This window comes from Taurulus bubalis, assembly GCF_910589615.1.
Source record: "Taurulus bubalis genome assembly, chromosome: 17".
NCBI classification, from domain to species: domain Eukaryota; kingdom Metazoa; phylum Chordata; class Actinopteri; order Perciformes; family Cottidae; genus Taurulus; species Taurulus bubalis.
The window spans coordinates 14,842,593-14,858,778 of record NC_136605.1 but is presented as its reverse complement, the minus strand read 5'-3'; the positions used below and the strand labels follow the sequence as shown (position 1 = coordinate 14,858,778).

Sequence of the window (16,186 nt, the reverse complement as noted above, 5' to 3'; positions counted from 1 at the left end):
AGGTATCGAAGTTTGTGAGTTTTATGTAGTTAGGTTTCACTCGGTGCTGTGGAATCCATTTTGGGGCGGTGAGGAGAAGCGGCGTTCAAAATAACTGACAGCTTGCTAAGATTGAGCTGTTCCCTCTCTGAGCTGAATGTGGTGATGGATAAACTTCAGGAGCTGTTAGCGCTGAGCAGAACAAGTTATCACGACTCCCTCCAAAGCTTCTCAGGTAATTATTAAACACATTCATTAGGGAGCTAAAAACAAAAGACAGCACTACTAAATCAAATGGCATTCTGCCATCAGTCATGCGCAGTTGGAATTTGGCATTTTAACAAGACTCACATCAGACTAATTAGGGTAAAAGTCTTCAGAGATAATCAAAAATAAACGACAGCCTCTGTGGATCTGCCGCTGTGTGCTTACAGAACGTGTGGCCTTGTGTGTGAGTGTGAGTGTGAGTGTGCGTGCGTGTGTGTGCATGTTTGCATCCGGCAGTCTTCATCTGCTTTTGTGGTTTGTCCACGTTCAGTTAAAGTAAACACAGATGGGGAAGGGAGAGGCTGGCCAGCAGCCACATTGCCCTTCAAGGAAAAGGAAATCAGAAGGAGGGAGGTGAGAAGAGGCAAAATAAAGTGATAGAGATGGGTTTGTAGATACATGACTTGCTGGTTTATACCCAGGAAACCTTAAGGGGGCACACACTGCCTGAAGAAGAGCAGTAAAGATGTCTGACAGCTGCAGCAGGTGATATTCACCATGGTTTTAAACAGTATGCATTTTGGAGAGAGAGTGTGTGTGTGTGTGTGTTTGTGTGTGTGCGCTAGTGTGTTTTTCGTATCTTTGGGTCAACATAATGGGATTGTCTTTCTCCCCCAGATTGGAACAGATAAAGGATGTCCACAATGCTTACTCACAATCCAATTAACTTCTCTTGGCTCAAACCATACAGAAACCCTCCATATCCTGGTTGAGAGTGGTGCATGTGTGTCGGGACGGTGGGTCTGGGAAATTAATGCTTCCCAGGATTTAACATAATTTGCTGTAATTGCTGTTTGCTGTTCAGCAACTACTTAGCAATAATCAAATAAATCTTGATGGCTTGTACCACAGGCTAGCTTGGAGGATGGACCTGCATGTAAAGCCTCTCAGTAAAGATTCTCAGTTTAGGGATGATTTATACAGTTTGGCAGGTAGTCCAGCCTCCTCTTCCTCAGCACTCATTCTGGCCCGCTCATCTGCCAATTTCCACTCGGGGAGTCTGCTTTGAATTGTATCTGAAGAGGAGAACATGATTGTGTTTTTGCCCTGGTCACAGATTTCTTGTATCGTTTCTAATCTCAAATGTATTTTACCACGAAGAGAAAACATGCAGTTGTCCGAGAATCAGAGCATTGCTTCAGCTTTGGCATCATCCGCCGTTTTTTTCAGATGACAGTCAAATGCCGAGAACAATCAAAAGGAACTGAGACTGAGAGCAGTACGTGTAGCTGATTTCAGTATCTTTTCCCAAATCCTCCTCCTCAGTCTGAGAGGAGAGACTATGTTGTGCTATACCTGCAGTTTCTGCAGTTTACTGACACACTCAGACTGGGATTTGTTTTTTTCCCTTTCTCTCATCAGATTCAGCTTACATGTCATGCTGAATACCAGCGCTTGTTACTCAGTCCCTGTGAGATGAAGACTCATGGTAATGCCCATTGATTTTGTGCACGGGCAGAAAGCTAAAACTTGCACGCACACACACATGCGGGGGAAAGCTCCTAAAATCCTCGTTGATCCCGACAGGCGGAGCGCTATCGAGTTTGTTTTCATTATGGAAGTGATGTCGGCCTTTGCAGACTTTTTGTTGATCTTACGTTGCATCTGTAAGAACAGAAATGTCAAGGTGGGAGCCGTCTTTTGCTTTTTCCCACATTATGTAGTTTGAACCCCCCCAACCCCCTCTCTGCTCTTCTGTGCATGAGCATTAGTGGCATCATGATTGCTCTTTGTAACACTCGTGGGTGGTTAGCTGTGAAATGTGTTCATAACAACCCACTGCCTCCTTGCATTCCCAGTAATCATACATAATGTTTATGCTGGATAACCTGTTAGGATGTTCAGTGTGGTATTGCTGTCACATTTTTGGCAGTTTTTTGGAACAAGCAGTTGGCCTTCAATTAAATACTCTACTATTACTGTTACTATTACTATAAACCCTAAACAGGAAAGCTTCAGGAGAGAATCAATGTTGACCCAAGAATGCCCTTGATGTTTGTGTATGTTCTGCATAATTCATAGTTCGTATTCTGTGCAAAGCCTGTCATGAATTGCGCACCCTGTGAAGGATTGCCACGGACTTGTGCTATTGAACGTGGCTAATCCTCTGTGGATGGATATGTAAATATAAATGCCTGTGTTGCTCCTGATTGTTGAGGATAAACCGATGTGCGTTTTGTTTGTTGTGTGTGATGGTGTGGGAGAGAAGGGAGACAAAACCATAAGCATAAAGATCTGTCTCATTCTTCAAGTATACATAATCCCCTTAGTGAACACACTCCACACACATTGCGTACATAAATACAGCAGTATTATTCCAGTATATGAACCTACAGTACACTGCACCATCAATACTGTTTTAATCATTCTTTGCTGTGTATTTGCATCACTCTTTTTCACTTCGTGCTACGCGTATGAGTGATAGAGTGTTAGAAAATGTGACACGTCGGTGTCCTCATCCTTATTTTAATTAATTTGGGGTTATTTTATGCCTTCTCTGTCTCTCCCACCCTCCTTGATTTTACTTGACAAGACAGAACCACGCTGTATGGCTTCAGTTTATCATACGAGCCGAACTGACAGATGAATTTCAGCCCTGTTGAGAAGTGGCCCCGGTCTGCTGAGACGTCTTGCTCACCTTGTTGTCGCTCCCTTGGGATCCAGCTCCTTCAAACCGTCGCCAACCCTCTTCCCTTGCACAAAGCGTTCATGTTCTCTGCATTTCGCTTCCATCCATCAGCACCCTCAAAGCTTCAGCTCGTCTGATGAAAGTCCGCCAGGTTGGAGTAATGTTACGTTCTGCAATGTAAATGTCCCCTTGCGCCAAGTGTTCTCTTCAGATGCCTCTCACGTACCTGAAGCTGCAGTTACCGACTTTATAGGTGAGGCTAAGCTCAAAATGAAAAACAAGTATGACATGCTTCATTGTTGTCATTTCCATGGTGACCATGAAATATATATAATGCATGCATCCATTGAATATATTTACATTGAATTCACCAGACACCAACAAAATCTATAGGCTTTATATACACTTTTTACGTACACATTTTATATACAAATATAAAATGTGTACGTAAAAAGTGTGAAATATTCATGATACAAAATGTCTTTCCTGAAGACATAATGACTAAAATAATATGTTGTGTCTTTTTCTCCAACATCTGTTGCTGTGAAAAAGTCCTTCTCATATTAAGCTCTTGTACTAACACAACAACTGTACAAGGTTTATTTTCTGATTATTCTGAGTGAATGAAATGCAATTGAAAAGCATCAAACATGTAGTCCTTTGATATCAGAGAGCTGCCATTTGCTAGCACTTCTTACTGAATGCCACCAGTGAATACGCTCATCTTTGACATGGAAAAGCATTAATGCAATTACTAAAATATGGCTTTGTGACAATTAAATATATGCAGTGATACGAACAAGATTTCATGGGGGGTTTTTCACACACCAAGTGCATTACCGACTCAGGGGAGCCCGTTAAGATGATCGTAGGGAGGGGATCCCAAAAGCCCAGATATAATTCTGCAGCTTTGCGTCAGGTCGTTAGAGTGATTCCAGGTCTTTAGAGCTCTGTGAGTGATATGCTCAGGGGAACACGGCTGAATGTGTCACACTTGTCAATTAAGGCCAAGCAGAGAAGAGAAAAAAAGAAAGTTTGCAGCCATTTCAGAAACAGCTCTAAGAGTAGAGCAGAGTAGAGTAGAAGGAAGTGAGATTCAGCCTCACCGCTGCAACTTGGGGAATTATTTGATACGCACACAATCCTACATGTTGACCGCAGGCATTAGGGATTTTCTGAAAATCCTGACCACATTACTGAGCACTAATCAGCCAAATGGACTTCACACTGACTCTCCATCTGCACCGACATCCCAGACACTATATAATATCCTCGCAAAGCCCGACTAGATGAAGGTCAGTGTACACAATCCTATGTAAGGTGAGATTTAACATTCACTCGGCAGCTTAGTGACCCGAGTTGCACTGGACCAGTCTGAGTGTAGACGATGACATGACTTGCAAAACCCGGACTTCATAAACTATTTAAAGCCGCGTCTCCACTGTTTTGCTGATTGTTAATGTTTGAGCTTCACTGGACAGAAGCTCGTTTGACACTAGAAGGATGTTTTCACATTCAGCTGAATGTTCATTATGAATCTGTGGACATACAAGCAGGATTTTGTTGACATTACAATGATTGTAGAGCCAATCAAAGACCAGCATGTAACTAAGACAAATGTGATTTGTAAACTTGAAACCAGGAGGAGTCATCTTGTGTTTGAAATGAACAAATTGTGCATAATGTAATCTGGATTTTTGAAAGAGGGAGAAGAAGGAGATGTATTTTAAAGAGATTTTATTGGGGTGTTTGAGGTAACTTTTTTGTGGAAGAAACATATTTGACATGAATCATTATTCAAGAGGGGGATCTCTAATACTAGGTGTAAGTTATCAACTGAGTGCAATTGCTTATCTCATTCGTGGAATTTGACATTTCCAGGACAGGTTACAATGTTTGTTTTTTATTTATCACTATAAAAAAAGAGAACTGTCAGTCGTCTATTTTACTCTCCCAAGCAAAGTACTTGCAAAACGTTCCCAGAATAAAATGAATGGAGAGAAATTGTGGGCAGGGATTGTGAAAAAACTCATGGTCTATTTATGTAGTTCTGTACTGTTTATTGTTTTTACACTAGGCAAGGCAAGGCAAGTTTATTTGTATAGCACATTTCAACAACAAGGCAAAGTGCTTCACATAAAACCATTAAAAGCATAATGCAGATTTAAAAACAGTTAAGAAAACATTAAAACAGTCAAAAAGCAAAATAAAAGTAGAAAAAGCAACATAAAAAATAAAAGTTGAATAAAAGTTGCACTGATCTCTCTCCAGGCATTAAAGGGTTTTCAGTCACTGACAATCATATTTTGATCAGAGCTTTCAATGTTCATATTTTGAAGTTGACTTCCTGTTGTAGTCGCTGATCCCCAACCTGTCAGTCGTCATTTCATATTGTATGTGTTTTATTCCCAGCTCTCTGTGCAGCCTGCATGCACAGAGGGTAGTTGGAGAGCAGCAGGGCTTTGCAGGCTCAAAAGCCATGGGCTGATCCCTGACACATACAGACAGGGACTCCCAGCCATCTGGCCAGATGAGACAGTTGGATAGGCACATTCTCTCTCTCTGACTCTTGGTCGTGACTCAACATGACTCCACACACACACACACACACACACACACACACACACACACACACACACACACACACACACACACTACAAATGTTACACTTGCTCTGAGGGGTTTCTGTGATCTCAGGGGTTGCCGGAGAGCTCTGGTGGTCACAGATAGTGACCTAGCCCACGGCTACGCAGCTTCCCTCAAAGCCGTACATTTAGATTCCAAATCCAAGTTCTCAGTTTCTGCCTGCAGGTTTTATTATAGACGGAAGGTCAGACAGCCAAGAAGGACCAAAGGAACTGGGGATAATTGTGAGAGAAGGAATAAATGAGATTATAAACAGTTTGAAATCATTGGAAGATAGAACTGGACAAAACTGGATGACCTTTGAGCTGTGGTGAGCTTTCTTTGTAGCTTTGTGGCAGACACTACACATTTTGTACGTAATTAAATATTTACTTTTTCAGCCTAAAACTACGTACAGCTGGAGATGTAAATGTCCCATTGATATTGATTGATCGTCACATTTTTTATGGTCAAAGCTCAGTGTCCGGTTATTAAAAGTTAATCCACACCGTCCAGCCGATCAGAGTTGAGAATTCTCAGTGGCCATCTGTGAAGAACAAATTCCTATTAACATGTAATTTATGGTGCATTTCCTTCAAAATGCTCTTAAATGGATAAATAATAGACCCTTATTTTAATAAATCATATCTTGAATGCACATAATTCATGTAACTACATCACTCCCCAGGGCACCCTTCTCTGATAAAAGATCAATCAATAGATAATTGCACCTCGACACCGACACTACTATACTGAATACTTTATGCAGCAGAAAGGTGATAATCTTGCTCTGCCTTCATATCAATGTCACACTCTCTCCCAGCTCATGAGTATCTAATAACTAAAAAAGTGAAGCACTGACTGAGGCCATCATCCATCTTCTTCAAGGCAAGTCTTTTCCTCAGCATTCTTATGATAATATCACCCATACTGCTTCCCACACATGCAGATAACTTGCCTTTCCCTCCTGGCGGCGCCTCACCCTGTGTGTTGAAAATGGCTGAGGCTAGAACACAACTTGTGTAACATTGATTTGAAATTCAATCTAGACAGCTACCTTGGAGCTCTGGGACAATCCTTAGATCCCTCTCCGATACAGATGCTGGAAGAAGTGGAGAGGAAAGTAAAGAGGAATCAGCAGACACAAAGTCAGGAATACACACAAAATATATAAATACACTTACGGCATGTTGCCGCTTGCAGATGTAAACACAAGCACACACACACACACACACACACAGCTCACTCTGGTACTTCTGCATGTATTGCTGCTGACAGACGAGCACCCTCTGACACAAATCACCAGGCTGAAGAGGTTTTATCTTGCAATCTTTTATCTGGTCCGCCATCCCTCCACCTGTCTGTCACCTTGAGAGGTGATGTGAGAACTCTACAAGGTGCCATTTACCTAAGAGTGACCGGAAAGTATTGCACTAATCACTCGTTTTTTCTCCAAAACCGCAAAAAAAGACTCAGCAGACTATCCCCAAGTAGAAAAAGGCCATAGTGCTGCGTTCCTATAGTGTGAGTAGGGAAGGGAAATGTATGTATAGTTCTGCTTTGGTGAAACGTGTTTTGTAAACAGTATTTGGGGGGGGAAATGTTCAGGAGAGAGAAGAGCAAGAGAAGGAATGACAGAGACACGGACATGAGTTCAGTAAAGTAATAAGTGGAAGCAAGAAGGAGAGGGGAGAAGCTGCTGGATGCTACGGTGTAATTGATGTTAAATAGGGTCAGGCTGGCAGGAGGGAATCTCATTTGGCTGCACGGTGACCAAACTGAATTAGTCAATCAAAGAGGGTGAGAAAAAAAAACAATCAGGGTTTAATATTATTGAATGTTCTTTTATTCTCCTTTCTCCTCCTTATGTAGGAAACTATGTATTGGTACTGAAAGCTGCATGACAAAATGTTCTTATTATTCTCATTAGTTGTTCTCTTTTTGTTGTCCTATTTGACATTGTTCCTCCTCTTGTTTTGAGGATGCAATAACTTGTTTTCAGAACAAGTTAAGCCCCAAGGACGCATTGGATTATATTGGAGCTTTCTTTCTTGGAGTTATATTCACATATGTGGTATTATTGACTAGATGAGAGCACAAGGGCACTGCATTGTTCATGTGATTGTGGAGAAAACTAAAATTCAGAAATAGTGATCAAAGTTCAAAAAGGCTTCAAATTCTATTTAAAAAGCAATTGCATTAAAATATGCACAATAACAAAAGATTGCCAACAGTGGTTAATTATCCATGATCTTAAACTATGAGCACATTATTAGTATTATTGTTTTGGTCACTTTCAGGCAGCAGAAACAAGTTGTGAACCCATAACACTGACGTACTATCAGCTAGATGTAGACTTCCAGCAGTTACAGAGCAATATTAGTCGTGTTTCTGAGCCCTTGATTAATGAAGTCCATTCTTTTAGCTCTGTGTTTGGCCTCCTCCAACTGCTCTACCCCAACCATCTGCCTCTTTAGCTGCTAAATGTTTGGTGTTCAGCAGGTTTTCAGAGTTTATTTTTGCTGAAAACCAAGTGAACCAGAACTGTAAAGTTGTGGGTTTGGCAGCTAAACAATGAGCTTAAACTCCCTATGGAAGCTCCAAAAAGCCGAGAGGAACAGCAGAGTCATACTTCTTTGTTGGTTCATGACAATGAGCGACCTCTTTCACAACGACGCGCTGTTTTCACACTGTCAATTGAAACATTGTTATTAAAACATACATATATATATATATATATATATATATATATATATATATATATATATATATATATATATATATATATATATATAGTGTATAGTCTCTTGCAAAATGCAAAATGTTGTAACCCCACTAAATGGTTCTTACATAACTCTGTTATTTCTGCCGAATATCTCCTGAGGTTTAGGCAGCAAGCCTACTTAGTTAGGTTTAGAAAAAGGATGTTCGTTTAGTAAATTATGGTCCTATTCAGAGTAAAATAGACTTTGAAACAATGTGTGCTTTGGGGCCTGGCTTCCTTGTGATTGACAGGTCACTATCACGGCGTAATCCTGTCTGTGAGTTTTAGTCTTTCATAGTGTGTGTTCAGTTCGTGAAAGTTATCTGTAACATTAAAATGTCTTAAAATGTCTCTTTTAGCATTACATTACCATGAGCTGTATGCGGCGTCTGGGCTGTTGTTGCTGTGTTTGCCCCCTCCACCCCCCCTCCCTCTCCTATCCTTCTAATATAACCCTCCACTGTGCAGGTCTCAGCTCATGAAAGAGCATTAAAACTGTAGAGTCAGCACAAATTGAGTTCACATAGGCAAGCAGTTCAGCTGCCTCACCTCTCAAGTGCACACGCACACTCCTGAAGACGTCTGCTGTAGGCTAATCACACTCTACTTCAGATAAAGTGCCTTTTATTGTCAAGGACACTCATTCATTCATAAAAGGTGTGTGTGTGTGTGTGTGTGTGTGTGTGTGTGTGTGTGTGTGTGTGTGTGTGTGTGTGTGTGTGTGTGTGTGTGTGTGTGTGTGTGTGTGTCCATATTTGAGAGTGTGTGTTCTTGTGTTATGGCTTCTCAGATCACAAACCTGCAATTGCCGTACATTTGAAATTCTAAGCTTCTTCCCTGACAGGAAATTGCATTTTACATCTTGGTGACCATGGCGACCAAAGCCTGTAATGCCTGTCAGTCAGGTTTATGTTACACATTTTCCAAAGCGTAAAAGTGCAATCAGGGAAGAAGAAGGAAAAAAATCATACATGATGGAATAGCTTGGAAGAAAGGGCGTCATTACAGCAACTGACTGAAGGCAGACGAGCTTCAACTTCAGTCTCTCGCTTTCTTTTTTATTGACTTTCCGTGGAGAGTGACTTATTAGAGTAGGAGTTGTTGTTATTGTGAAAAAAAGCCTCAATTTCTTCTCTCGGTGTTCCAACGTAATTGTCTTTGTGCCACTGAGCCTTTTTTGTGCAACACTGATTACCAACCCACGATAAGGTGCTTTGATAAAAAGGCATATTTGAGTGATACCAAGGTGCGTCACAGGTGCACTGAGTGCGCTGACTCGTAAGGTCACCCTTTAAAGCAAGGGCCCTTTTATTCCACCCCTCTTCATCTACTCAGTATCGTCTATCCCCGGCAACCTGAAATGTGAAAACGAACACCGTCGGTCTCCTCCTTGCTCTGGGAGACAAAGAGGAGATCCAGATAGCAGCAGTTGATTTCTGCTTTCTTGACAATGCGAAAGAATAGGACGTGTTAGTTTCTGTTGTCAGAGAAAATTGAGGGAGAAGGAGGAGTGAATAGTGCACCCTGAGGTCCAATCCACAGTAATGTACGGGAGAAGGAAGAAGGGGCGGAGCAGGAGAGGATACATTGAGTGGCAGCTTTGAGTAAATGTGTGTGGTTTAGCTGAATCTGTGCAGCAAGCAGAGTAGGTTAATGGCAGGTGTGCGTGTGTGTGTGCGTGTGTGTGTGTGTGTGTGTGTGCGTGCGCGAATGTGGAGAGAAACTCTCCGACTGCTAGACGAGCGAGCAGATAGACAGGAAGACACAAAGAGGCTTCCAGCAGTTCCTGACTCAGATTCGTGGCTCGGTTGGCAGTGATTCACATCTCCTGGTTGTCTGTTTGTGTGTGTGTGTGTGTGTGTTTGTGTGTGTTTGCTTGGAGAAACTGCAGGATGTGAGCAAGACTCTCATCCAGCTTGTCCACATAGACTTTGGTCTGTCCTAGAAAGGAATGCAGACGCTGAGATGAGTTTCAATCCACAGGAGACGAAAATCCAATGGAAGCTGAGCAGATTGGCGTGAAGAGGAGCAGAAATGACTCAAATCAAAAGATGGCATACTTAACATTGACACACTGTCATATAGGGATATTGTTTTGAACTACAATATTGTTTCTAACATCGTCTCATTTCTGATAAGTCAGTTAGCCCACATTGTATGAACTCACATTTCATCTTTCTCATCTTCTTCTTCTCCAGTTTAACAGATCTTTTTTTCAGTTTAGAGCGGATATAAATGTAGAAATGTTAATTCTTATCATATCTCCTCTTGTTACTTCTTTTCTAAAGTTTAGAAATGAACGACTGAAAATGATCCTGCTGATGTTACGTTTAATGTGTTCTTAACCGCTATCTTTCAGGCAGACTCGGGAGCAGGAAACCCCTCCAGATTTCTTCTACTTCTCCGACTTTGAGAGGCACAACGCTGAGATTGCCGCTTTTCACTTGGACAGGTGAGTTTTATCATCTTTTTTTTCTTTCTTGCAAAACCCTGTTGTGTTGAGATTTCCGTTTCCTATCCAAGCGCGTTTTCAAAACATCCGTCACGGCCTGTTCCTGGAAGAATGACGAAGGTCGCACATGTCCATTCATACAAACAACAGCACTATTTATAAACTGGAGGTGTGCCTTAATGGACTTAAACTGTGAACATCTGAATGGGAACATGAAGGATTTGATAACACACCGAGCACTGGGATCAACTCCTTTACTTGCTGCTGAGTATATTGATTTCCACATGATCCTTTAATTCTACAGACTTCAGCTGACAAAGTAAAAAAACAAATTCTTTAAACTCAACAGAGAGAAGAGTCCAACGTGATAGTGATTTGGGATTGTGGGGGAGGATGATTAATGATGCGCAGGTCGCCTCGAGGTCTGCTGAGGTCGTTATAATTACCTCATACATAATCACAAATACACACTCTCGCTCTCTTCTAGATGAGGTCAGCAGCATGTGTTTGCGTGGGCAGGAAGATGGAGCCAAACAGGAAATGACAGACGCACTATTACCACTAGGACATGGTTTTAGAGCTGTGGGGCGGGGCTGTTTTTAGATTGCGTGCACCGTGCCGGGTTGCCTATAAATTAGAGACAAGTTACCTGACCACAGCAGCCTCCTGATATTAGTCTGAGCTATTAGTCTGGCTTCATGTTGCACAAGGCATGAAGAGTAGGAGGCTAATTTTTTTTATATATATATCCTGAAGATTTAAGGTAAAATGCAGCATCACTACTTTCCAGTAAATACTTCAGTTTTACCATCTGTTCTTCGCCACACTGTATTTATCATCCTTGTGAACTCATTGTGAGTCATAGGTGTGTAATAGGCAGAGTGCACACAAATAGAAGCTAGAGTGTGCAAACAAACACACACACACACACACACACACACACACACACACACACACACACACACACACAGGTGCTCCTTTGTCGCCAGGGCCCGACATGACGGTGCAGTTTGCAGCTCCTGAATGCGTTCCTCTGTAGGCTAAAGTTTCGCCAACTCGGTTCCATTTAGCCGGTCTGTCTGTGTGTCTGCATGCTCCCAGGAGGCTTAGCTTCGGTCTCAAGCGGGTCCGGGTCATTTGGACTGCAAACATACAGTGAGGCAGGCTAAAGAGGGGCTGAATAGGTGTAGTGTTCAGACATAAGAGCACAACAAAAGAATGAGAGAGAGAGAGAGAGAGAGAGAGAGAGAGAGAGAGAGAGACGGAGACAGAAAGGAAGCACAAGAGTCTGAGACCATAAAGTGTTGAATTAACACAAGTATCTCCATATAGATTAGAGAGTTAAGGTGTCCTTGTCTGTGTATGGGTGTGTGTTGTCGGGACATGTGGTAGGTAGACACACACACACACTTTTGTTTCGCTTGTTTTGACGTGGATGTTGGAAGAGAATAAATATTGCTGTAAAGATAATTAATTATTAAACATCGTGTGTGCTACAATGATACAGATCAGGTCTGGATTGATTCTTCTGTAAAGAGAAAGTAACCTGATGTCTCTGATGTCTTTTTCTTTGAGCTTTCTTTATTTAAAGAATAATGGATGTGTTGTTGTGTAAACATGCAGTTGATGTGTATTGATATATAGATAATGCAAGAAATCTAGAGCACTGGGTCAGAGCAGCGCACAAAGACACTGGAGGTGCTCGGTGTTCATAGCCCTTCTGGCTGGCTCTGCACCACCTGAACTGGAGGCCGGAGATCTTTTGTAGCTGCATCTGTTCAGGGCAAAGGAAAGTGTTAAGCATTGTGTTAAACAATAAGATCTCAGACTGGAAAGTCAGATCTCCAGTAGATCTGACTTTCCAGTCTGCAATGGTGGCAATCTTGATATCATTGGCAGCTCTCAAATTCGCTTATTTTAAATGTAAAATACATTTAAACATTACCTTTCTTTCCATGTCTCCCTCTTTCTTTAGGATCCTTGACTTCCGGCGAGTGCCTCCCATGGCAGGGCGACTTGTCAACATGACGAGGGAGATCAGGGATGTGACGCGTGACAAGAAGCTATGGAGGACCTTCTTCATCTCACCAGGTAGAAACTCTGCTGCATGGCACAATCATGCAGCTGGTTGGCTGTATCACTCAGAGCGCCGAACAACTCTGGCTATTCTGTTTTTTGTATCTCCTGGTCTGCTCTTCAAGGCAGTACAAATGGTAAGAGCGTGGGGTTGCTTGTGTGGTGATCAAGAACGCCATAGCTAAAAGTCACCACCGGGTGGCACTGTGAATCAGCATATACACACAACTCTACATCAGTGGTTCTCAAACGGGAGTACGTGTTCCCTGGGGGTACGTGAGATTAAATATATATATATATATATATATATATATATATATATATATATATATATATATATGTATATATATATGTATATATATTAAATTAGCATGAATTCAAACATCCTTTAAACATTTGTTTTATAAATATTCAATAAAATATAAGTGTAAGTTCATAATATGAATTTTAGATATTCTACATTAAATCAGACACTGATACCACAGCGCTGTGTATTCCATCTTTGTTTCAACCAAAAATGCTTTTTGCTGGTTCGGGGGAACTTGGCATCACTGAAAAAAGGGTGAGAACCACTGCTCTACATAAATAAGCCTTACAAGGGTTTTAATAAAAAAAAATACATACACATCCATATACAACCACCTATTAAAAATGTTATTCTCTTTTGTTGCTTTGGGTTTTCCTCTTTGACACAATTTCTAAATCAGTGTTTGGTTTTTCTCTCCTCAGCCAATAACATCTGCTTCTATGGCGAGTGTTCTTACTACTGCTCCACTGAGCACGCTCTGTGCGGTAAACCGGACCAGATCGAAGGCTCGCTGGCGGCCTTCCTGCCAGACCTGACCCTGGCCAAACGCAAGACCTGGAGGAACCCCTGGAGGCGCTCCTACCACAAGCGCAAGAAAGCAGAGTAAAGAAACAACACACTCGTGCATCTGCCCGCACACGTCTCGCTGTCTGAGTCAGGGCTTACACTTGGCTGATTACTCTGACTAAATATGGATGCAATGATTTTTTTAAACATATATTTTTATGCTATATCAGGTGGGAGGTGGACCAAGATTACTGTGACGAGGTTAAGCAGACTCCTCCGTATGACCGAGGCACTCGGCTGCTGGACGTCATGGACATGACCATCTTTGACTTCTTAATGGGTAAGAAAATTGGGTGTGACATCACATATAAATATGTCGCATTTACAGATTAATCAATGACATATTTATGCCTCTTTTTAATCATATGTTAAATAAGTACAGTGTCCTTACATTTCCTCCCCACTTTGCTCTCTCCTTGTTCAGGTAACATGGATCGACATCATTATGAAACTTTTGAGAAATTTGGAAATGACACCTTCATTATTCACCTAGACAATGGAAGAGGGTAAAGACACTCAGCTTCTTTTTGAAGAGTCTGTCTTAACATCTGCAAAATATTAAACCCACTGAAAATGGATGTGTTGAAAATCAGTGTATGTGTGTGTACATGTGACATTGCAAATTCCGAGCTATTAATATTGATTCATTAGAATGTGCTGCATATAAATACTTTGAATATTTGTCATGAAGCTCAAGAAGCTTCATCAGAATGAATGAAGCAATAGGATGAATAGCAGCATCTAACATTGTGTTTGTGATGATACATTGTTTATCTTTATTCTCTCCCTTGTAGTTTTGGAAAACACTCCCATGATGAGCTGTCCATCCTGGTGCCTGTCAGCCAGTGCTGCAGGTCAGAGCTTTGGTTGTTTGGGGATGTATTATTGCACTTGTGGTCGAGTTAGTGTTTCTTTGTCACTCAGTCAGTCCTTCCTTCAGCCTTTCCACACAAAATCCTCGAATGGGTGTACTGCTCTGAAAACACTGCTCTGATAGGATGCAACACTTTTTTTTTTTAAACAACCCGTACCAGTTGCTTTAGCACCACCCCAAGGACAAAGTGTACCGTAAAAGCCAGGTTACAAGCCGCTACTACCTTCGGTGGTTGTCCCCGCTGTAGCAAGCTAGCGCTGCTGCTAGCTTCCCGCTGCTGCTGCCACTGCCCGCGTCCCCTCTGCCCGAGTCGGGCGTCAAGGCGGGCTGGTCGTAAAACCCGACTTTTACGGTAGTTATTTTAGCACCTCTACTACATCTAGTGCATCTAGACTGAGAAACGTGTGTGAATTCCAGATTCATGTTGTAATTCATTAACCTTTATGTGGTCGTGAGGGTTGTGAGGCCTCCTATTGGGCCTTTCACACGGAGAGCAGTTGAACATTCAACCAGACTGAACTTCGGGCCCAGCGCTTGGCGAGGGGCTCATGAAAATGGGTTTTAGAGTGGAGCAACGACATTACTGCTTCTTGTGTTAAAGGCCCATGAATTATCTTTTTTGAACCTGCTGACTTTTGCTAAATTGACCATAACATGAGAAAAAGTTTGCGTCTGTTTATATTTCCCTGAAAGCTTTTCACCACCAGGGTACAAAGATTATCTCCTATAAAATAATTTACACACCACAGCTTGTCCCCTTCACATGGCAATAAAGATACACTAATATATGTCTTGTAATGTCATCATAGCAGGAATAAATACAACAATATTATAGTTGAGTTTAATTTAAAACAACCTCTTCGATTCCCCATTCCAGGGTGAGGAAATCAACGTTCCTGCGTCTCCAGCTGCTGGCCAAAGAGGAGTACCAGCTGAGCTCCCTGATGGAGGAGTCGTTGCTCCGTGACCGACTGTCCCCGATCCTCATCCGGCGTCACCTTCAGGCCTTGGACCGCAGGCTCCGGCTGGTGCTGCAGGTCCTGGCAGGCTGCATAGAGAAAGAAGGTTACAGCAACGTTGTGGAGGAAGGTCTAGTCGGGAACACTGCCACCCACAGGAGCCCGGGCCATAGGTAGTGAGGGCCAGACTCTCAGGTGACAGAAACCACCATTGACACGGGAACAATGGACCAAGTCTGCGGCTGTTCGACCAATGGGATTACACCAAAAGTCCCACTTCTGATATCAAGCTGAATTCAGTGAATTCCAAGACTTGCCATCATTGCCTCTCTGGAAACTGCTTTTAAGTGTGTTTATAAAGAAGGAACTGACCACAGATGCCATGAAAGACTGTGCTCACACAGAGGCTTTGTATTCATCAGATACAGATGTATTGTTGTTGTATGGGAGAGAAAGGAACCGCTGCTAGGTTCTGATTTTATCCTGTTTGTTTTGAATATAGATGGAGGGTATCATTTTGTTTTATTACATTAGTACATAACCAAATGAGAACGTACTCTGACCGGAGCAGCATATGGCCAGACAAAAAGCTTTATCAGTTATTACGATGGTTGAAAAGGTTTTTATTTTCTCTTTGTAAAATGAATAAAACATGTCAGGCCTGGGACAAACCACCTACAACTCGGA

At 42.0% G+C, this 16,186-nt stretch overlaps 1 protein-coding gene across 1 annotated transcript in view; it reads left to right on the top strand.

Annotated features, from left to right (window-relative positions):
- fam20ca (FAM20C golgi associated secretory pathway kinase a) overlaps positions 1–15,744 on the top strand; it is a gene marked incomplete at its 5' end in the record, with an annotated part of 32,949 nt that extends 17,205 nt beyond the window's left edge. The window contains 7 exons of the mRNA XM_079233114.1: positions 10,624–10,716; positions 12,692–12,807; positions 13,522–13,702; positions 13,837–13,946; positions 14,091–14,172; positions 14,461–14,520; positions 15,418–15,744. Of these exons, the coding sequence (XP_079089240.1) occupies positions 10,624–10,716; positions 12,692–12,807; positions 13,522–13,702; positions 13,837–13,946; positions 14,091–14,172; positions 14,461–14,520; positions 15,418–15,676 (901 nt within the window). The 3' untranslated portion in view covers positions 15,677–15,744. The remainder of the gene's footprint in view (positions 1–10,623; positions 10,717–12,691; positions 12,808–13,521; positions 13,703–13,836; positions 13,947–14,090; positions 14,173–14,460; positions 14,521–15,417) is intronic.
- Positions 15,745–16,186: the final 442 nt, after the last annotated feature.